Source organism: Euprymna scolopes, chromosome 37 (genome assembly GCF_053919585.1).
Source record: "Euprymna scolopes isolate OS-2025 chromosome 37, ASM5391958v1, whole genome shotgun sequence".
Classification (NCBI taxonomy): Eukaryota; Metazoa; Mollusca; class Cephalopoda; order Sepiida; family Sepiolidae; genus Euprymna; species Euprymna scolopes.
The window spans coordinates 51,899,207-51,923,081 of NC_136518.1; the positions used below are offsets into that span (position 1 = coordinate 51,899,207).

The 23,875-nt window shown below is 32.5% G+C and overlaps 1 protein-coding gene across 11 annotated transcripts in view; it reads right to left on the reverse strand.

Annotated features, from left to right (window-relative positions):
- Positions 1-6,489: 6,489 nt before the first annotated feature.
- The window catches only part of LOC145261156 (uncharacterized), a 124,129-nt gene continuing 106,743 nt past the window's right edge, over positions 6,490-23,875 (reverse strand). For all 11 annotated transcript variants that reach the window (XM_080119473.1, XM_080119475.1, XM_080119469.1 and 8 more), the window contains 6 exons: positions 22,997-23,118; positions 20,738-20,858; positions 17,948-18,084; positions 16,808-16,959; positions 14,790-14,887; positions 6,490-6,815 (listed from right to left, as the gene is read on the reverse strand). In XM_080119473.1, the coding sequence (XP_079975599.1) occupies positions 6,763-6,815; positions 14,790-14,887; positions 16,808-16,959; positions 17,948-18,084; positions 20,738-20,858; positions 22,997-23,118 (683 nt within the window). In that variant the 3' untranslated portion in view covers positions 6,490-6,762. The remainder of the gene's footprint in view (positions 6,816-14,789; positions 14,888-16,807; positions 16,960-17,947; positions 18,085-20,737; positions 20,859-22,996; positions 23,119-23,875) is intronic.

Genomic DNA, 23,875 nt, shown 5'->3' on the forward strand with positions numbered 1-23,875 from the left:
TAATTTCCACTGTTGATAGTTGAATGTGCTTAAATTTGTGCTCAGTTTAGTATTAAATACCAATTCAACTGTGCATTGAACGGATACCATAATACTTAATTTGCTGCACCTTATGTTATTACAAAATTTCAGCTAAATCAGCCAAGTAAAAGTTTCTGAGAAACGGTGGAACAGATAGACTAAGAGAAATATAATATAGATAAAAGTGTTTATCATTTTTCATTTCTTAAAATTATTTACATGGACCAAAATTTTACTGTATACATGAAAATCATGGAACATACTGGTTGAAACATGGAAATACAATAAGTTTGAAAAACAGAAAAAAATAAAGGATTTCCCAAATCATTTGCTTGTGCATGTATATTCATTAAATCAAATTTTATGAGAAAGTGAGGACGGAGTGTCCCACTTTGCTATTGTGAAAATACAAAGAGAGATAACTAAACTTGAACTATAGAGATTTTTTTGTTTTCAGTTTTGTAATGCTATGATTTATCATTAATGCTTAAAAATCATAAAAAATTACTTTATATATATAAAAGGCAAAATATGTGTGACCATTTCATGTATGTCTTCAAAAGACTTTTCTCGCACATGTTCCCGGGGTCGTTACTATCGCTTAAAACTGTGTATATAGGTCCTATATAATAATATCTAGGAATTAGGAAAGCGCGTAGCGTATAGATTTATTTACGTTAATTTTTACAAAATTATTGCTATTTTGGCTTCTCGCGTGTTGATTGGGCTTTTTAGTATAAAGTGAAACTAAACTCAAACGGACGTGTTCGCGGCATTGCGCCGGGAAAAACGTCCAGAAGTAATCAGCTTTGATCAATCTTGTATATCAGACAGTCAAATTTCGATAAACAAACTCAGACGCTGACGCTGCGTGACTTCTATTTGACCTTCTTAATTAGGTCAAATGGAAGCAGCAAAGTTAACTTTTATTACGCACGCCTGTTTTTATAGTTATAGTTAGATAAATAAATTCAAACACATCTACGCTGTATGTCGCGGTGGCCCAATGGTAACATCGCACGGTTTATTTTTTCACACATTAAATTCCAACTCAAGGGTACGGGTTCGATTCTCATACTCACCTACCAAAACATTTTTTTTTATTATTATTTACCCTCCCCCCCCCCGGAGTTTTGATTTACCTCAAGACACCCGGGCATCGCCGGGTACCCCCCCGCTAGTATATATATATATATATATATATACACTAGCGCTAGTATATATATATATATATATATATACACACTAGCGCTAGTATATATATATATATATATATAGTTTATATATATATATATAAACAACTAATTGATCAATGTACGTAATTTTTGGAATATGCTATTTTTGTTTCATTTTAAGTACGTACATAAAATTTTTTTCCTGTAGTTTTGTTTTTTAAATTTAGACATAATTCTGGACAACCACTGAAAAGTATACTAGAATGCAACAGTAAATTGGAAAAGGAGTTATAGTTAGCTAATGTACTTTCTAACTTCCAGTGTAGCTGCTACCGGAAGCAGTGACATGGGAAATCGGTTCCTTTGCTTTTTTTTTTCTATCACGCCTATATCTCCCCTGTGCATGTACTTTTTTTTTTTTTTTAAATTATATTTTATCATTCTTTTTGTTTTTTTTGCATTTAATAATCATTGAAAAATATTTTCAGTCTTTTTTTTAATAAAAAAAAATATTGAAAACACTTTCAGAATTTTATAAAAACTATTTTGGAAATATTATGTATTGGATCGGTCTTTTTTATGATTGCAATTTTGTATTTTTGATTTCAATAATTATATTATTAGGCTTTCATAAACATTTTTATCATATAAATACAAATAAAACGCAAAAACTTTTTTTTATAATTTCATAAATATATTTCTTAAAAAAAATTTCAAGTAAAATATATTTTTAAATTTTGTTATTAAAAGTGCAAATAAAGAGTAACTGGGTTATTTTTTATCTTTTTATAATTTTGTCCATTTTTATTGTATATTTTTCAATGTCCTTTTCTCATATTTTATTTTAATAAATCGCTTCACAATAGAAATATCTAAGAATAATAAAAATGAAGAAACTGATTTGTCTTGTCACAACTTCTGGTAGTGCTATGCCAGAAGTTAGAAAGTATGCTAGCTAATTATAACCGGAGACTGTACATGAAATACTAAAGTTTAGTAGAGTTTCAAATAGATGCCTGTATGCAACTCATATTGTCATCTGTTGATAGCCAAAGTTCTTGAGTTGTTGGACTCATTGTCAATGTTAGAAATTTTCCAAAACATTTGTGGTGAACCTTCTGAAGAGTTCAAAACTCGTATAAAATTTCAGTGATGTTAAGTTATGTAGACGAATCTAGATAGCACACTTAAAGAAATAGGAAAAAATTTATGATTAAAAATAAAATTAAATTACAATATTTATCAAACCATTAAAAATTAAAACAAATTATCCTTAAACCAAGAACTTTCAAAAGATAGACTCTTCATCAGAGAAAGATTAAGGACTTTTCATTATAATTTATTTAAATTTTTGAAGGATGAAAAAATATTGTATTTTATTCAGTTTGATTTTTCATCAATTTTTCCTATTTATGTACATATATATCTTTGGTTTAATTTGGAAAAATCCACTAGAGTGTCCAATTAATAGCAGCATAACATTTATTAATGATGCTACAGAAGATCGGGTCAAATCAACAGAAGCCTAAACCATTGTGATTTCAGAAATAAAACAAACCATGAATTCCTATCAACCATGTTTGAACATTGGAAGAGTCGTGGTAACATGGCTGATGAAAGCTTACAATCAGTTTCTCTCCCTTCCAAGTGGTGACACAAGGGTCTGAAAGTAAGATTAAATGCCCTACAAGAAAAGCACTTTTCCTGGGTAGTCGCATTGACATTCACTGGTAAGGGCATCTTAGGTTATTAACCTCCTCTACTATAATACTTGGTTTGCCATACCTAGTCATAAATGTCAATACAAAATTTCAGCCAGATCAGCTGAGTAAATGTTTCTGAGAAAAAGTGGAACAGCGGGACAAGATCAAAGTGTAGTATCTGTTCTTCAGATGCTGCACTTCAATTTCTTGTTCTCTGTCAGTGGAGGAGAAATCCTTCACGACTGAAACAATTTTTATTTTTGTTCCTTTTCTCCATGTTAAAAAACGACCCTGGTGTTCAACTCTGTCCCGTGGGGAGGCATTGTAAATAGGGACAAAGAGAAATATAATAGACAAAAATTTAAAGTCAAATGTGGCTGGGATTATGAAACTGATAAAAAAAAAAAGTGTTTATCATAATTACATGGCCAAAAATTTTACAGTATCCCTGAAGAAGATCATGGAACACAGTGGTTTAAAATGTGGAAATACAATAAGTTTGAAAAAAAAAAAAAAAAAAAGATGGATTTCCCAAATCATTTGTCTGTGCATGTAACAGCCGATTACTTATAACCTTTCTTTTCAGACTTAGGGTGGCGATTCTAAAACAGAGTTCCCCCAAACTTCTGAAACGCTTTAATTAGAAATTAGAATTTTTAGCATGGGGATAAGGTGTTTTGTAACTATTCTATACTTTCACCTAACAATGTAATAAAAAAGGATGCCGTAAAACTTGAATATTACAAAAATAATACTGTAATTTTGTTTTATTTCATTAAAAATTGTTTTTGGTTTAAATCAAACGGCTTCACTCGACATCACTTGATTTATTTAAGTAAAAAACACAAAAAACACTTATCCAGTTAAGTAAAAGAATAACTTAACTTGCCTATGATAACATTGGGTTTGTTTTACAATCCACAAAATCATGAAAAAGTGGTCAAAAGACAAATATATAACAAATAAATGTTACCAAAGGCAAGATAAGTTACTCTTCTTTTTGGTGTTGGAAATGTTTATTTTGTTTGAAAAAACAAGTAGTGTCGAGCGTTATATGAGGATAAGAAAAAATGACCGCGATGTCTCTTGAAATCTTTGAAGTCTCAACAATGATTTAAAAATAAAAAAATTATATAAAATAGTGGTAGAAACCCACCCAATAATAACTTGAAGCCGTTAAAAATGAAGCTTATAATGAAAGTTATGAATGATAATGAAATTATCCTAATTAGTTTAATGTACGTGAAAACATAATTGTAATCTGTACAAAATTTCCTTTGATATACTACATGCCATATCTTGTAAATAAGTTCTTTGAATCATGTCATGGTGGCATTTTGAATTTCCTGGTCGCCATCTTGAATTTTTCATGATGTTATAATAGCAAATGATAATGTCCATCAGACTAAAACTTCCTATGATTTTAAAGCCTTACTTAACATTTTTCTTAGCTGTTTTTATGATGTTTCTACTAAAAGCCATTAAAATGAAACTGATATATGCTAATTAGTTCTTAAGTCACCAAGTGAGATGGTCGTAAATGACAGCAACTGACCCTTCATGGTATTATGATATGTTCAACATTTCATCCTAATATCTTAAAAAGATCTGAAGATATAGTTTTTTAAAGATAGGTTAGTCTGTAAATTGTGCAAATTTCCTACCATTTTCAGACACAAACTTATATGAATTTGAATAGGATTGACTCAAGACAAAATGTCCAGTGAACCATGCATTTTTTGATACTCTGAATGGTCATAACTCTTGTTTTAATGGGCCGATTTAAGAAAAAAAAAAACAACTAAAAAGATAATGTTTTTTTATGCTCTTTTCAATAATGCTTGATTTGAGTTTATTCGATGTAAAGAAAATGGTGTGGTATTGATAAATAAAGGGTGGGCTTCCTAGAATTGCATACAATCAGCAAAATACCAAAGTCTGCAGGTAAAACGACATTCCATAAATGGTGTAGACGCTGTTGACTGAAACCGCAACGGCCTGAAATTGATATCATTTTGATCAGGTCTTCTGTAACACAATAAATATCCTTTTTACAATTCCTTCAAGTATTTTGATGTATGCATCTTTTATATTCTCTTCTCGTATACCTATTATAATTAGATAACATTCTTTTTGAATCCAAAATGAAATCTTATGATGCCAGAATCCTTCCATTATAACTCTCATACATTTCTGCTTTGGACAGGTGCATATATATATATATATATATAGAAAAAAAAATGAAAAAAAAAAAAAATGAAAGAAAAAAAACGAAAGAAAAAAAAACGAAAGAAAAAAAAACGAAAGAAAAAAAAACGAAAGAAAAAAAAACGAAAGAAAAAAAAACGAAAGAAAAAAAAAAAGAAAAAAAAAAAGAAAAAAAAAAGAAAAAAAAAAGAAAAAAAAAAGAAAAAAAAAAGAAAAAAAAAAGAAAAAAAAATGAAAGAAAAATGAAAGAAAAATGAAAGAAAAAAAAAATGAAAGAAAAAAAAATGAAAGAAAAAAAAATGAAAGAAAAAAAAATGAAAGAAAAAAAAATGAAAGAAAAAAAAATGAAAGAAAAAAAATGAAAGAAAAAAAATGAAAGAAAAAAAATGAAAGAAAAAAAATGAAAGAAAAAAAATGAAAGAAAAAAAATGAAAGAAAAAAAATGAAAGAAAAAAAATGAAAGAAAAAAATGAAAGAAAAAAATGAAAGAAAAAAATGAAAGAAAAAATGAAAGAAAAAAAATGAAAGAAAAAAAATGAAAGAAAAAAATGAAAGAAAAAAATGAAAGAAAAAAATGAAAGATAAAAAATGAAAGATAAAAAATGAAAGATAAAAAATGAAAGATAAAAAATGAAAGATAAAAAATGAAAGAAAAAAAATGAAAGAAAAAAAATGAAAGAAAAAAAATGAAAGAAAAAAAATGAAAGAAAAAAAATGAAAGAAAAAAAATGAAAGAAAAAAAATGAAAGAAAAAAAAAATGAAAGAAAAAAAATGAAAGAAAAAAAATGAAAGAAAAAAAATGAAAGAAAATGAAAAAAAAAAACGAAAAAAAAGAAAATGAAAGAAAAAAAATGAAAGAAAAAAAATGAAAGAAAAAAATGAAAGAAAAAATGAAAGAAAAAATGAAAGAAAAAAATGAAAGAAAAAATGAAAGAAAAAATGAAAAAAAAATGAAAAAAAAATGAAAAAAAAAAATGAAAGAAAAAAATGAAAGAAAAAATGAAAGAAAAATGAAAAAAAAATGAAAAAAAAATGAAAAAAAAAAAATGAAAAAAAAATGAAAAAAAAAAAAATGAAAAAAAAAAAATGAAAAAAAAAAAAAAAAATTAAATAGATTTTTTTTATAACGCTCACTTAATGACTTATCTGGTCAAATTCTTATTAAGTTCACACCATATGCACCCCTTCCTTCCCACTTCAGTCAAAATTTCTACCAAAGGTAAAGAGACATGTGGGCAATATACATAATACATACGCACACATCAGCATGATTTTCTCGACATTAAAAGTGTTTTCTTAACACAGAAAATATGCACGATGTTTCTCCCGTTCCGCATCTAAAAAGAAAATTTTCCAATGTATACGAACAAGCAACACAACATTACTCCTCACTCACAGGTGCTTTTTATTATTGGTTTTAATGATCGGCCCCTTCAATAACATCCTCTGTCCCCTGATCCTATTCAAATGATTGGTCGATATCCAATATGAGGTCCATTTTTGAAATTATTTTTATTTTTTAAAACTTATTTTTTAAAATTTATTTTTTAATCTTGTTGTCTGAGTATCAATAAATGAAGGACAGCTAATCTGCAATCCATGGGTCATGTCAAGCAGGTGGCGCTGGAATTTCATCTCCTACAATCCTCGTCTCTTAGTCGGATTCTGACCTGACAGTCTGGGATGAAGTGTAGCTTTCATTTGAAGCTGAAAAAAGAAAATTAAATTTAAGTAATATGAAAAGAAAAAGGAAGACGGAGGAAACAGAGGAGAATAAACCATGCATAGATGTATACAAACACATTATGTAAATTAGATAGTCAAGCTGAAAAAAGTCATTCGTTCTCTAAATGCTTAGAATTACATGTTGTAATATTTGAGTGATTGAATCGAAAAAAGTTAGTATTGAATATTGTTATAAATTTAGAGTACAATATGAAAACTGATCTTCAATTCAAGAGCAAAGTGAAATGGAGACAATATGTGGAGGGGACACGGAAAAGCAAGAAGAGAGAGAACACAAAGGAGCAGAAAGAAAAAGAGCAGCAGCAGCAAAAGGGGTCGGACACACGGAGTAGGCAAGAGGAGCTGGACACACAGGGAGTAGGCAAGAGGGTTCGGACACACAGGAGTGGAGAGGAGCTTAAAATTTTGAGCGAAACAAATTACAAAATATTGTTTCATTTCGTTTCTAAACTTTTAAAAGTTGTTCAAATACGTTTAAATAAAAATGTAAATTTAACCGACAATAAAATAAACCTTTTCATTTTCTAAAATCAACATTAAGTCACAAAGAGCCAACAGTTAAGTAGAATTGGAACTATGCATCATATTATCAAATAGAGATACATGTAAGCATTTTCTTTCTTTCTTTTTTATGAAATTCAGACTTCTATAGTGATGGACAATCCAAATAACTAATAACCAGGGCCAGGACAAGTCTTTTCATTGTCTTTACTCTCGAGTATATATCCGACAAGGTTAGACAATCAAACGAGAACCACATCACCATGCATAAAAGCATATAAGATATCAATGAATATACACTCGAGAGTCAAAACAAGGAAAAGAATATGCTGTTGTCCTAGCCCTACTAATAACAAATGCTAGTTAACATTTATTCATCAAAATCGAAACCTAATTTATAATTTGAGTCTGATTTTCCATGTTTTAACCTAAAAAGAAATGGATGGGACAAATTGATATTCAATTCCGATTTCTTCCTTTTTATTCTTTCACATATTCTTCGCACTAAAATAATATAACCTGCTTTAGCTAATTTCCAAAGATAATTATTCCAGCAAGTAACATTATTATAATGGAGACCACTTTAAATAATTACCCAAAAACACTCAGAAAAAGGAATATCCAACTCCTATTTTTCTTTAAAAGGTAAAGACATGTTATTTCCCTGAAATATTAAGCTTTTTTTTTGTTGTTTTTCATTACTTCAAGACTTATAGATTTAAATTTTTTTAAACGACAATGACATTATTCCTGGACAATGCAGGTTAGATATCATTAGTAACCATGTAACTGTTTTTAGTTATCTTTATAATTATGTGCATATCTCCAGCTTTCCTAAACACGATCTGAGTCATAAGTAGTATTTGACAAAGGTATACATCTGTATAGTTTGGTTCTTGTCCAGAATTCTCTTTATATTTAAATAAGTTAAAAAAGGTTTGTTTGTTTGTTCTGTTTTACGGCATATCAACCACTTTGGGGTCATTTAATGCCGAAAGGTTCGTTATGTTGTGTTAAATATTGGTTTGTTCTTTTTAATGTTTTTTTTTTGGTTTCTTTTTTTTGGGGGGGGGGGTCTTTCCTTATATTTTTGAGTATATTTTAATCTCTTTCAGAAAATTGATAATTTTCTGGGGATCAATCTTGCTTAATATTGTTTTTAGATTGTTTTCTTGGTAATACTTTGTTCGGATTTGTTCAAGGTCAATGCAGTTTGTCAGTATATGGTGTATTGTGTAGGGTTCTTGACACGTTATACAGTTTGGTGTCTCTTCCCCTTTTAGTAGATGTGAGTGGGTGATGTGAGTGTGACCTATAATATTATGTGTGGTTGTTTGATCATCAAGGGTGGAGTTTTTGATTTGTTATATTTATGTATTTTTGTAGTGTCCATTTGGGCTTCTGTGAGAAGGTTTTTTATCCGGAGGCTATAGGGCTTGATGATATTTTCTTTCTTGTTGAAGAGATGTGTGTATTGTGGGTGGAGGGTACATTGGTATGCAGGATTTGTTGGACATGATACCAGCTTTAGGTAATATTGTAGTGCTAACTTCTGTCGTCTTAGAATCAGTGGAGGCTCATGGGCCTCTATATAGAGGCTTTCTACTGGAGAGGTTCTAAATGCTCCCAAGGCTAATCTTAATCCTTGATGATGGGATTGTATTTAGTTCTTTTATGTAGGACTTCCTTGCTGCTCCATAGATGAAGCATCCATAGTCCATTTTAGATCTGATTAGAGTTTGGTATAGTTTCAATAATGTGACTTTGTCTGCACCCCAATCGGTGTGTGCTAGGACTTTGATCAATTGCATTGTCTTTTGGCATTTTGCTTTTAAATATTTTATATGTGGTATGAAGTTCAATTTTTTATCGAATATAATACCTAAATATTTGTGTTGGTCGGTGAGTGGGATGTTCTTGTTATCCAGTTTCAGGTTGGGGTCGTGGTGGAATTTTCATAATTTGCAAAAGTGGATGCATTTAGTTTTTTCCTCTGAGAATGTAAATCCATTTTCTTTGGCCCATTTGTTTATTTTATTCAGACAGAGTTGTAGTTTGCGTTCGGCTATTTGTATATATTTAGATTGGTAGTATATAAGTAGGTCGTCCATGTATAGGGTGTTTTCAATTCCTGGGTCTATGTTTTTTATGATATTGTTTATTTTAATGTTGAAGAGGGTGACAGACAGGATACTGCCTTGGGGGACACCCATTTCTTGATCTTTTTGGACTGAATAAGTGTTGTCCATCCGTACTTGGAAGTTTCTATTTGTTAAGAAATTTCTGATAATTTCTGGCATTCTGCCCCTAAGTCCTAGTTCATACAGGTCTTTTTGGATTCCGTATTTCCAAGCGGTGTCATACGCCTTTTGCATGTCAAAAAAAATTGCTATTAGATGTTCTTTTTTTGCAAATGCTTCTCTTATGCGTGTTTCCAGTTTTATTAAGTGGTCGGTGGGGCTTCTATTTTTCCTGAAACCTGACTGGCTTTCTGTAATTAGATTTTTGCTTCCCAAGTATCAATTTAACCTTTCATCAATCATTCTCTCAAAAGTTTTGCACAAACAACTAGTGAGTGCAATGGGTCGGTAGTTTGTTGGGTTTGTATGATCTTTTTTTGGTTTAGGTATTGGGATTACTGTTGCCTGCTTCCAGTTTTTTGGGATGCTGTTAGTTATCCATATCTCATTGTAAATTTGTAATAAGTAGTCAGTCCAGTGATGGTTTTGCTAGTTTTTTGAGGAATTGATAATGGATCTCGTCGGGGCCGACTGCTGTATCGTGAGATTTGTTTATTGCCTCCTCTAGTTCTGCACTGTTGAATAATTGATTGTAGTTTTCTTCATTTTTTGATTTGAAGTTTATTTTTATTTTTTCTTCATTTTTCTTTATAGCTTGGAATTTTTTATTTTGTTTTTTTGATGATGAGTTCATTGAGAATTGTTCTGCTAATTTATTTGCGATATTTTGTTTGTCGGTAATCTTCGTGTTGTCGCATATAAGGTGTTTAATAGGGTTCTTTGTATTTTTTCCTGCTATTTTTCTGACCATCTCACATAATTTTTTGGGTTTTGTGTTTTGATTAATTTTTGTTACATAGTCTTTCCACGTGTTCCGTTTTGATTCTTTGATAGTTTTCCGTGCTTTGGCTTTGCTGTTTTTATAGGTGTCCAAATTTTCTTTCGTTGGACTGTTTTTGAATTTCCTTAGGTTTGCACGTCTGGCTCTTATAGCTTCTTTGCATTCTTTATTGTACCAGGGTTGGTTATATTTTGTAGGAGTGGAACTTTTTGGTATGTTCTCCTCGGCTATTGTGAGTAGGGTATTGCTGAAGTATGTGATGTGTTCTAAGTTAGGATTCGCTTCAGGTATTAATCTGTGTTGACATGTATTTTGGAAATTTTCCCAATTTGCCTTTTGTAAATTCCAGCGAAGTGTTTTGTCTTCTAGTTTGGGATTCTCATTTTCTATTATGATTGGGAAGTGGTCACTTCCGCATGTATCCTTATGTGTTCTCCAGCTATAATCCATGTATATAGTTGGGTCACATAGAGTTATATCGATTGCTGATAGGGTTCCCGTTGGTGGGTGCATGTATGTATTCTCTTTGTTGTTGAGTAGGCATAGATCATTTTGGTTAATTATTTTTTCTATGGTTTGGCCTCTTTTGTTGTTTTCTTTTACTGCCCCACCATATATTGTGACTATTGAAGTCTCCCAGTAGTAGAAAAGGTTTAGGTAGTTGTTTGATTATATTGTTTAATTCTGTTTCGTTTATTGTTTCGTTTGGTGGTATATAGAGTGAACACAGGGTTACTGTTTTGTGTAGTGTTGCAGTTATTGCAACAGCTTGAATATTTGTTTTTAAGTTCACTTTGCTGTGTGGAATGTTTTCGTTTATCAGTATTGATGATCCACCGGTGGCTTTGCATGATAATTTGTATATTGAGTAGTGTTTTATGTTAATTTTGTCATTTCCTTTTAAGTGTGTTTCCTGTAGGCAAATTATTGCGGGACATAGGGATTTGATAAGTATTTGTATTTCTTCGATATTAATTTTTAATCCTCTTATGTTCCACTGTAGGATTTTGTTAGCCATGGTTTATATTTTCTTTCTTTTGTTTTGGGTTGTTGAATTCCTCAATCTCCATGACTTCATGGCTTTCGAGGGTTTTTTCTTATTTTTGTTTGGATCTGGACGTTGATCTGGATCTTGCTTGGGATGTTGCTGTTTTGGGTTTTTGCTCATTTTTTCCCTCTTGATTACTTGTGTTTGGTTTCTATTTTTTTTTCCAGGGTGTTTTCGGTTTCCATTTTTTCTAGAATTTGGAATCTATTTTGAATCTCTACTGTTTGGTTTTCTTCTTTTCTGTTTCCTTTGCGGAGGGTACTAGGCGAGTGTTCTTTTGATTTTGGGATGTTTTCAGTTTGTGTGGGTTTTTTGTTAGAGGATTGTGTTTGATTTTTGGGATCTGGTGGGATTTTACTCTCAACTGTTTGGTAGTTATTTCCATGTACAGCTGGAGTTGACGGCAGTTGCCGTAAGGTGGCCCTCAATGTCTCAACTAGTTCACAAAGTGATTTTATGAGGGTAGAGATTTCCTTTAGTTCAGTGTTTTCTATTGTTTTTAATTGATTTTTGGTTGCACCTGCGTATGATCTAGTTGGTTCTGTTGTGGTGGCTGTTTCAATCATTTTCCTGGCTTCAGTAAAACTTATGTTTTTGGTATATTTGAGTCATTTATTTTTTTTTCTTTGATCCAGTTTTGGCAGAGTGATGAGTATGCTGGATGGTTCTCTCCACAGTTTTGGCATTTTGTATTTCCTTGGCATTCTGTTTCCTGGTGTTCGTTACTGCTACACTTTGGGCATACTGTTTCCTGGTGCAGTATTCTTTGAAGTGGCCAAATTTTCGGCAGTTTAGGCAGCGAAGTGGTCTGGGGATATATGTTTCTACTTTAATGTTAATATATCCAATCTTGAGTTCAGTTGGTGGAGTGGGAGTATTGAAAGTTAATATGTATGTGTTGGTGTTGTTTGTTCGTTTCTTTTTATTGTAATTCTTTTAGTATCTATAACTTTTTGATTTTTTAGGTTTGTTTTTATTTCATCTAGAGAGCAGGTATTTAGTTCTGAACATCTGATGACTCCCTTTGAGGTGTTGAGGGTTTTGTGAGGGTAGGCATTGATGTTTATATCATGGAACTTTGTCCATGTTAAAATTTCTTCGGCACTACTTTTAGTAGATACTTGTATAAGTAAAGTTCCATTTTTTAATTTGTTTTGTGTTCAGATTTTTGTTGATAATTTTTTCGATTTTGAATGGGGACATTTGTGTGTTATCTTGCGATTCCAAGATTATATACTCCGGAAAGTTTGTTTTCATCTTCATCGCTATCTGGATGGGGCCTTTTAATTTTTTTGGAAGCCATAGAATATTTTTTGTTTTTTTCATCATCCTTGCTCCCCACCCTCCTCGGAGCCCTAAATTGGGAGATGGTTGGGGGGAAACCCATTCGCCCAAGCATCTCAGGGATACAATGATGATATACTCAAACAGTGAGTATAGCTGCTTATGACGATTTTTTTCATTTCCTTGGACCCAGCAAGGTGTAGAAAGGGTTAGTTGTCAATAGCATCAGTTTTCACCATCTGATTGGCCCTTGCCATCGCCTTCTAATGATAGTATGTGTGTGTGTGTTTTTTTTTTTAATTTTTTATATGAGTATAATGTGTTTGTGTTTCTCTTTATGGGGGTTTACTATTATTAGGGACTGTCATGACTAGCCGGTTGGTCGAGTCGAGCTTGCCCGACCGGCCGTCTAGCCGAAGTAAGGGCCAAAGTGGAGTGTTGCTAAATCACGGCCATTTGGTTCCAAGGTCAGGAGTTGCTCAGCCACCAGGGTCCTGTTCTAAGGCATTACGGGTCGCCACCTACGGCCAACAGGTGGCCCACTTGAGGGACTTTTATTCTCTGCAGGGGGGCAGTCGGTGTATTCTGATACTCCACCGACAGGGTCTGGGAGTGGGGGGGGGAATAAAAAAGGGGAGGGAGAGGGGCTTTTGTTTTTGTTTTTGTTTTTGCAGAACAAAATTAAGTTTTACAAAAAAGATCAGAAAACAAAAAAACATCAATGTAGGTGCACTTCGTCTCAGGAAGCCAAAAGACAGTCTGATCTGGTAGCACCAGTATTTAAAAAAGAAAAATAAAGAAAAATCTGTCTGATATACATATCCATGAAGAAACAAAGATATCTTCCAAAAATCATGTAAATTGATCAAATAGTTTTATTTTTATACAGAACATCATTTTTAAGTGATTAATGGGAATTCATAGGCATTACAACATAACTCTAGTAAGTTTAGTTATCTCCCTTTGTTTTTTTTTAAATTTTTTTTTTTTCAAAATGGCAAATGAGAATCACTTCTCTGATACTAATAAAATTTGATTTTGTTTAAAAATAAAACTACTTGATTAATTTATGTGATTTTTGGAATATGATATTTTTGTTCTGTCATAGGTATGCACATTATACAAATATTTTTCTTTATTTTTGTTTTTTAATATAAGGGGAATTGTGGACAAGAACCTCTATTTTCACAATCATTGAAAAAGCCCGAATACAGCAATTTCTTCTGCTTTGTCAGAAACGTCGCTCATGGAAAATGAGGACTAAAGGATAAAAAACTGCTAACGTTGCAAAGCCGCCAAAAGTAAACTTCAGGTCAACTTTACATGTTCTAACCCTGAGCAGTTGATAGAATTGGAAAGTTTGAAATGTAGACATACAATATAAAAGGTGAAAGGGTCATTACTAACCAGCAGAGTGTTCCCATAAGGGAAAAGCCTATCAGGCATGTGTATGCATTGTGATGCATGGATGGATGTAAAACCTGCCTAGTGAGGGTTGGAGGCTAGGGTTGCATGGAGAGAAATAATACGAAAACGATATGTGCAATGTGTGTTTTAAAGACGGGTTCAAATCTGATGATTTCACAGGAAAATAAAACATGGAAAGTATAGGGAGATGTATACACTGCAGGAAACTTTGTTGGTTTGGTCACATAAAAAAATAAATAAAAATATAGCTGAATTCTTGGGTTAGTAGGACAATTAAGATAATGGAACCTGTTGGTAAGGAAAAGCCAAGGAAAACATGAGGAAATGATAAAGATGGACATGGACAAAGGTGAGTTAGTTTTAAATGCAATTTCTAAAAGTTGTCCAGCAAACACAAGCACGTAAAATATGATGGATATGATGATCAATAATGTGTATTTTATCCGTATGAGAATAATGTATTCAATTATGTTACACCAGATATGATCATGTTTAGTAAGGCTAAAATTCCACAATCACATATTCCATGATTACATCCATTAAGCCACTCACACATCTTTCGGTCCACAATGACTTTCAATTGCAGATCTCACCTTCTGTTTCTGGATCAAGAACACTGCTGTCTGATTCTTCCTTGGAAACAGATTTGGATTCTCCTGATGAGATGCTGGCACTTAATTCCGGAAGTTTCCTGATCAAATTAGAAAAAAAAAAAAAAAAAAAAAAAAATTTACAATTTGATTACTGCAGAAAAAAAATTCAATACTCGAATAAATCTAAATGAGTTGCTTTATTTTTTATGGCATATCAAGCATCATGTTAAAACATTAGCTTAGTAATGGATGAAGTTCCCTGAAATTACTCCATCCAATCTTAACTTTTGCAATCATACTAGTATCAGCTCCTTCCTGTGTTCCAATGGTATCATCAAATTAACAAAACAACAACCTTAATAGCTTTATTTTCCAAATATACTTTATATCCACATCCGACTTCTCTTACACTTCTTGCATACAAATTGGTTATCCTTTCTCAACCTACAATTCTTATATCACCAATACTTTCAAGTACCACAAAAAATTAAGTTGTATCTGACTTCCCTTCCACAAACTGAGCAGGGGGACTTTCCAACACTACAACTACTGATTACTACTTTCGTCTTGCAAGCATTCATTCTCAGACGTTTAATTTCCAGAGATTTCTTTCTTTTTACTCAACACGTAGACCTTCCATTGTTTCACAGATAAGCAGTAAATAAACATTTCTTGAACATAAATGGAAAGCAACAGGCTTAGTACAGATTCGCTAAACATGTAAAACGGATGTTAAAGCAAATACGATGATATGAAAATTCTTTTTAAATCATTTAATTCCAAATCTACTTATTTTGATCACAGTTTCTATGATTCAAGTTCTCAATATTTTCAAATATTTTTTCTATCACATATTAGGAACCGTACGATTACTTATATTGTCTTACACTTTGTGAATACAAACCTGTTATCATCTTTCAACCTACCAATACCAGCTGCACATCTTGTGTATCCGATTATAATTACAAGTACGACAAAAAAAAAAAAAAAAAAAAATTGAATTGCACCCGACTCCCTTTTTTTTCTATCACATAGTAGGAACCGTACATTAGCTGGTGTGAATTCTTACAAGGATCACACAAAGTGCATGATAACCCAGATCTGTAAAACTTATAAGGTATCAAACTCTTATATAAGTAAAGGACTGCATTAGGAGTAAGGTCATTTATTGAGCGGTAGGATGATTAAACCATTGCTTTATCAACTTTGGAAATAGGTTGGATATGCTTTCTATTTTAGATGTGGAATGAAACTCAGTCTTAAGAGCTGAGTGTATTAAAAATGGATATGACGTCACATGGCTCAGACACAAGGTGATAACAGATGGCAGTGCATTTGGAAGCATGCAATGTGTCGGATGTAAAACAACATGGGCTGACAAGATATAACTAATTAGTGATTTTGAACTTATCTCTTTGCCCTCCGCCCAATAATTTTGCAACAGATTGGATAGGACTTCCATTTTAGATGTGGAATGAAAGTCAGTTCTAAGAGCTGAATGTATCAAAATGTATAATGACATGGGCTGACAAGATATAACTAATTAGTTAGTATAACTATAGATATATAATTAGTATAACTAATTAGTGATTTCAATCTCTTCTCTCTAAATCATCAAGTATAAAATTTAGATAACAAGAAATGTGACATCCGGAAAGTCAGCAAAGGGCAACCTGCTGTCCCCACTGGTGAAAATTAACTAGGCTGTAGGAAGATATTAAAAATAGATATAACATCACATTATTCAAAAAGAGAGGTTGATAACAAGTAGGTAGTCTGCTTAGAAGCTTGCAAGACCGTCCGATACATGACATGGGCTGACAACATAACTAATTTGTGATTTCAATCTCTTTTCTCTGTATTCCTTCAACGTTTGTAACAGATTGGAAATAACTTCCACTTTAGATGTGAAATGAAAGTCAGTCCTAATCAAAACAAGAGGCTTCCTCTAGTCTTGCTAAAAGTATAACCGGAGATAAACCAGCATCCTGCCAGAGGTCTGAAAGATATAAACTTACTTGAGTTTCTTGTTTGGAGATATCCAATCTTGAGATTCCATTTTCCTCTTTTCTGGGCTTCGCGATTTCATTTGTTCTTCCTCTTCGGTCTTTAATTGTTGAATTCTCCAATCGATTGCTCGAAGGATATTATCCGTGTCTTTAGGATTTGCCTGGAAATGACATAAATATTAAATAAGGAAATGTATATGGACAGAAAAGAAATAAATAGAAATCTGTATTATCATCAATAATGAAGATTGTTGTCAGATGGTCCAGATTGGCGTAGACAAGAAAATATTATTTTGACTCATAAATTGGAAAATCACTCACTTAACAGTAGAAAATAGAATCCCAAGGTTTGCAGCAATTTGATGCTGATTAAATCCATTTTCAGATTAACCTATAGTACAGTTCTTTTGATTTCTAATGATTCCTTGGCCACTATCATACTTAAATGGTGATATGTGATACATGGGAAATTCTATACCAAATCATCCTCATCTGACACCACTGCCTTTAGATTTTAACACTGTGTCATCTTCATCTAAAAATGAAAAGATAAATGCATTATCAAAACCATTAGAATTCTATTTTCTAGGCCAATGAAAATTAAAACAAAATTAGCTTTATGGAATCAGATGGCACTCAAAATCCGACTACAGTAGTTTACAAAAACTGCAATTTTAAAGCCAAAGCTTCCTGTGTAACTGCCTGTACCAATATTTAAATGCAATTTGAATAAACATCTAGCTGCTCAACTCCCCAACCAGGATGGAATAAAAATTTACATTTTTACAAGAGAAACACACATGCAAGAAGTAACCACACAATCAGAATTATTATACGTCATTCTTCAATCAGGCAGTGACTTTTTGTTGCTGTTGGGCTGAAGTGTGATTTGCTTCAGTCATAGGAGGTTCACTCTTCCAGGCTTTACCTATCCTCTAAGAAAGGATAAGTTGATTACTAATCCTTTGAGATGCTTCTACTGATGAAGGTTGATGAAGCTGCTCAGGCATTTTTTGTAGGCCAGGGTGCACTTATCTTAGTGCCCTAGCTTATCAAAACCACATTGACCTTGTATCTAACCTGGCAAGAAGGTAAATAACATATATAGATAATCTTTAAAAAATATATTTTTAAAAGTTCATGACTTACAGCAATGAGAAAAACTTTAACGCCATCTCCATCTGCAGCAGTAATACGAACAGTTTTCTGACTAGCTCTTTCTACTGTCATGCCGGTCCAAATTTTGGTGTTGAGTATAACACGTAAGCTGCCCTGTGAACGCATTACTAGAATAAAAAAGATAAAATCAAAGAAATTAAATCACAGATTAGGTTAAAAAATCAAAGAGTTTAAAATACAGTCTTCGGTCACAAATTAAAAGTTATAACAATGTTATATATTAAGGAACTAATCAGGATGACAGTTAGCTAACATACTTCCTAACTTCCAGCGTGACAACGCAAATCAGTTCCTTTGCATTTTTTCTTTCACGCCTATATCTTCCTTGCGCATGTACTTTTTTTTATGTTGTTCCAATCTTTTTTTTTATTATTATTTAATAATCATTGAATAAGTTTTTTCAGTCTTATTTTAATTAAGCATTATTGAAATTAGTTTTATTTATTTTTTTAATTATTTAAGACAGTTTTTGCGCTCTTTTTTTTTTTTTTACACATTCAAAACATTCTTTAAAATGTTTTTCAATTCATGAACTATTTAATAAAGACTAATAGTGTTATTCTTATCTGTATAATTTTATTAATTTTTATTGTATACTTTTCGATAATGTCCTTTTCTTCACAATAGAAATACTAAAGAACAATAAAAGTGAAGGGACTGATTTGCCTTGTCACCACTTCCGGTAGCAGCCATGCTGGAAGTTAGGAAGTGTGTTAGCTGACTATACCCCTAATCAGCAAAATGTTACCACTGTCAACAAAGAGAAGAGTCTATCACACATGTGTATGCAATGTGATGAAATGTGGATATGAAATTTGGTCAGTGATCTTTGAGAACATAAATAGGGAGAAATGATAGAATGGAAGTGTAATTAAAGTATTAAAGACACGGTTAAGTTTGATGACCTCAGAGTAAGATTAAATCTGTACAGTATAGGGAGATGTGGGTAGATCAGGAGACTTTGATGGTTTAGCCACATTGAAAGAATGGATGAAAGTTCATGCGTGCGTGTGCGTGGTCTCCCTCTCGTGCTGCATGTGAGATGACGCCACAAAAAACAGTGACGAAATGATGAATGTCAGAAGTGTGAAGGGCCAACGTTGCTTTCACATTTTCGCCAACTTTCAGAAAATTCTAATGGATGGAGCAAAAGTTATGGGTAAAAAAGTGTCATTTTTTTGCAATTTTGGGGCATTGACCCCTTTTGAGCTCCTGGAAACGCTGAATCCCAGTGAAAATGCACAAACGGTGCAGTTTCACACCTTAAGATATGTATATTTGAATTCAGCACCATGAAAAACGACTATATAGACATAAATATCAAGTTTTTGAGTAATATGAAAAAAGAGCTCCAAAAAGGCATTTTTTGTTTTTTTAGCCCTAAAAATTCCAGAGGGATGCGAACCAGAATTTTGCCAGGATCACCCATACTAAATTAATATTAAGAACAATGGCCTCCACATTTTGGTCAAGTTTCAGAAAAATCTAATGGATGGATCAAACGCTATGGAGCGAAAAGTATCATTTTTTGGCCATTTTGGGGTATTTTTTGATCTCTTTTGAGCCCTTGGATATGCTGAATCCCAGTGTAAATGGAAAACTGTGCAGTTTCAGGCCTTAACACATGTATATTTGAATTGAACACCATGAAAAACCATTATATAGTCAGACATATCAAATTTTTGTTGAGAAATATGAAAAAAGAGCCACAAAAAGGACGTTTTTAGCACTACAAGTGCCCAGGGATGCGAACCAGAATTTTGCCAGATCACCAATACTGGATTTATATCAAGAACATTGGGCTCCATATTTTGGCCATGTTTCAGAAAAATCTAATTGATGGATCAAAAGTTATGGGGCAAAACGTGCCATTTTTTTTTACCTCTTTTGAGCCCCTGGGGTGCAACAGGAATTTTTGCAAAAAATTTTTTTTACTGCGCACATATTTAATGAAATACAATTTGTGGTAAAATTTCAGGAAAAACTAATACGCTTATTTTGCAATAGTCTGGACTAAGGGATACACGGAAGCCACTGAAAACATAGGTCCTTCTCCGATAAATTGGGGAACCAATAAGCAGAGAACAGTTATAGTAGCAGGCCAAGTGCATAAGGGAAGACCAAGGCTAAGACAAGAGAAAATGCTAAAAATGGACTCGAGATAAAGAGGGATGAATAAAGATCTAGACAGAGGTAGGTTAATCTGAAAGTCAATTTCTTAAAGCCATCCAATGCATGTCAGCACATAAAATAGACATTAAACCAAATATAATAATGATAACAAATGATGTCTAGTTCAGAGGTTTCAGGAAGAATATTTAACCTATAAAAATGTTGCCTCAATTGAAGAAAAGATTTTCATAGAAAATTGTTCAAGCTTCAAGTTGTGCAGTTTGAATACTGAAGGCGTGTATGAAAGGTCTGGTGAGATGATTATTGAGTTAGTTGAGAGAAGATGTATCCATCTCTGTTATGTCCAAGGAACTCAATGGAGAGTTAAACGTGTCAGAAACAGTTGCCCAACAAATACCAACATGTAAAACGGATGTTAACCAAACATGAGATTTCCAACACTAAGTTTTACCACATATCAACCATTTTTGAGTTATTTAATGCCGAATTTAGTAATTTTGGAAACAAGTTTTTATTCATCAAGCTCCTTATGTCCTCAAATATTTATGCATGGAGTTCTAAAATGGTGGAAGGATGAGGGCTATTTAGATTAATAATCAAAAATGAACCGTCAACGGAAAAACTTACCTATTCGAGACTGGAATTTTTCAGAATGCTTTCCTACCAAATCGTTTAATCGTAGAACGCCACATCCTCGTTCAACCCACACTTGAGTTGGTTTTTCAAACACAAATAATTTGCAATTGCACTTTTGCAAAGAACAAAAAAGAAAAATACAATAAATTCATTTTTATTTTAACTATTTAAAAAAAAAAAAAAATTTTCTTGTAAAATCAAGAGAAACAAACAAAAATTCAGAACGAAAAAAAAAAAGTAACAGAAAACAAGATAAACAAAATAGGATGCAAGAAGGGATAATATATATATATATATATATATATATATATATATATGAATAAGGTATGTTTTGTAGAGGCGGCAAACTTTAAGTTGACAACTATTTCTTTAATTGCAGATTGGCAAATATTGGTCATTTTAAATTCAGCTTGGTTTGGCAATTCATCATGTGGTTTCAGCAGGACAGAGCCAAATGCCACACTGCAAACAGTACTATCAATTTACTGAGAGAAACATTTGATATCGAATAATTTCCCCGAATGCTAATAAACTAAACACAATAGACCACTTGGAAGACAACATTCAACATGTTATTGCTGAAATCCAGTCTAATTTAATGCATAGAGTTTGTGAAAATTGGACCTCTAGATTACACTACATATGTTGAACTGTGGGGGGGGGGGCATATGCCTAAAATTGTATTTAAATTATAAATGCCGAAAATTAATCTTTGGAACAAACCACATATTTGTATAAAATATTTTATTTCAATTTAAAATTTGCCATCTCTAAAAAAGCATATATATATATATATATATATATATATATAAAATTAGCTGTGCATGTTAAGCCAGAGTTAGATGCTCTTGTTTGTTCTGGCAATATAAATGGACTAATTAACTTCCTGTTTGCCATATTATTTCAAGGGACCATTTGTGCCAACCATTCTTGGATTACCAGTGACTGATGAAAATATTTAAGAGAGCAATCTGAATCCAAGACAGCTGGAAGACACTGCCATTCAATTTTCCATCTGGCAGAAACTGTTAACAAAAATTGCATAAGCCAACAAAATGGGCAGAAAAGGTGGCCCAAAATCATCAACAAATTAAAAGACAGTCGAAAAAACATAATACCAAAACTGGATGCCAGCTTTTGATACTTTAATTTGTTGTTCTGCTTGTGGTAAACAGCGTATATCACAGATTGGGATGAATAGCCATCATTTGACAAAAGAAATGCATGCTTGCAAGTTTGAGTCAATCACTGAGTTCAGCAGGTATGCAATGTATCAGTTGCATAATCGCATTATTGACAAATAAACTTTTTCCTTCACCTGGGTTGAGTGGTGAGGAGTATGGCTAGTCAATCAACAGGATACAACAACCATCTTGAACATAAAATATCAGAATGCTGTCATGAATTCGGTAATTGTACATAATTTGAACCAAACATAACTCAGCATCCGATCAGCTTTGCTCGGAACATGACGTCATGCGCTCGGGTTTGATTGTAATGTGACGTAAGACGTTGATCAGGCAAACAAACTTTTCGAAACAAAAATTGGAAGGAAATAAAAATCATTAAATTTATTAAGTAGCACACACCTGTAACAGCACTTTTCTGAAAACTGTAAAAAAAACAAAAAAACAAAAAAAAAAAACAAATTACAGTAAAAAAATTATATTACAATAAAACAAAAAACTTGTTACGGTTATTGTTTCTTGGTTTATTTTTTGTTTATTTCCTCTGTTAAAATTATGTTTACATGTTTTGTTCATTTTTTTTTTTTTTTTTTTTAGCAGCGTTTGTTATGCTTTCATAATCAGCGATTAACGTCATGTTCCGAGTAATGCCGGTTAGACGTTCAGTTACGTCTGGTTCAAATTATGCATAAGTACAGGGAATTTAAAACGGAACCATTTATTCAATCCACAAGGTAGCATGCTCTCATTCCATCATGCATGACCAGGTAAAAGTATTTGAGTGTTGTCCACACTGAAGATTTAACCTTCACCTTTCAGAAGAGTATAATTTTACAACTCAATTATACCAAGTACTTTATCCACTACACCACAGGCTCGAATAATACAAATTATCAATTCTCATTTCAAAAATTCAGAAAAATAAAAATTATTCTTTAAATTTAAAATGTGAGAAAATAGATTAAAGATAAAAGTAGCAGAATCTGGAAGAGAAAAGACCCCACCCCTCCAAACCACCAAAAGAAAACCATTCTTTGATATTAAAAAAAAGGTGCATTCTTACCTGTAAGACATTTGATTCATTTTCCTCCCCAGTTTTTACTTCAATTTCTTTATATTCTGGTCTCACACCATGTTTGGCTTGGTATTCTCGTGCAGACTCCTCAAGGGATTGACACTGTTTTTCTAATTAAAATAATAAATAAACAATAATAATAATGATAATAATAGTAGTAATAATCAATTTAATGGAGATTGTATATCTTTCTGAAGTGGAAACTATACTAATACGATTTTTCAATACTCAATTAAGGAGAGGGAAAGAAGTGTAGTATCTGTCTTGTCATAATAACATCCTATTTAGTATTACCTCCTTTTTAAGTGTGTGTGTGTGTGTGTGTGTGTGTGTGTTGAGGGACCAAGTAATTTATCCTCCTTAGGCAAAATGCAACTGAAGTAAGATGAGGAAAGGGGGGTTGTTTACATAGTTTGGAGTCAACTTCTGAAACATTTTGCGAGATACTATCATATCAAAAAACCAGTCAGCATATTAGAAAAAAAAACTTTTTGAGAGGAGGGGGATGGGGCTGTATGTATGTATGTATGTATATATATAGATTGTGTGTCAGGTCATGTCATATGCTACTGGTACCATGTAACCCAGTACTACCTGCCTCATGGTCAGGTCACCGGCGACTAAACTGGTTCCCCCACCAGACTTGTTTGGTGAGGAGGGCGGCTAGTCTCCCTGGAGGATTAAAAACAAGACCTTCCAAAGGGCGAATGAACTCTTTTTCTGGGTCAACGGCCAACTAGCACCGTGTATATTTGTGTGTGTGTATATGTGTATTGGGGTGGAGAGGGCTCCCGTAAGCCGTGGTGAAGGCAACCTTTTTAGGAGAAGCAAATCTCTGATTTAAAAAACCATAAAGTGGGAGATCAG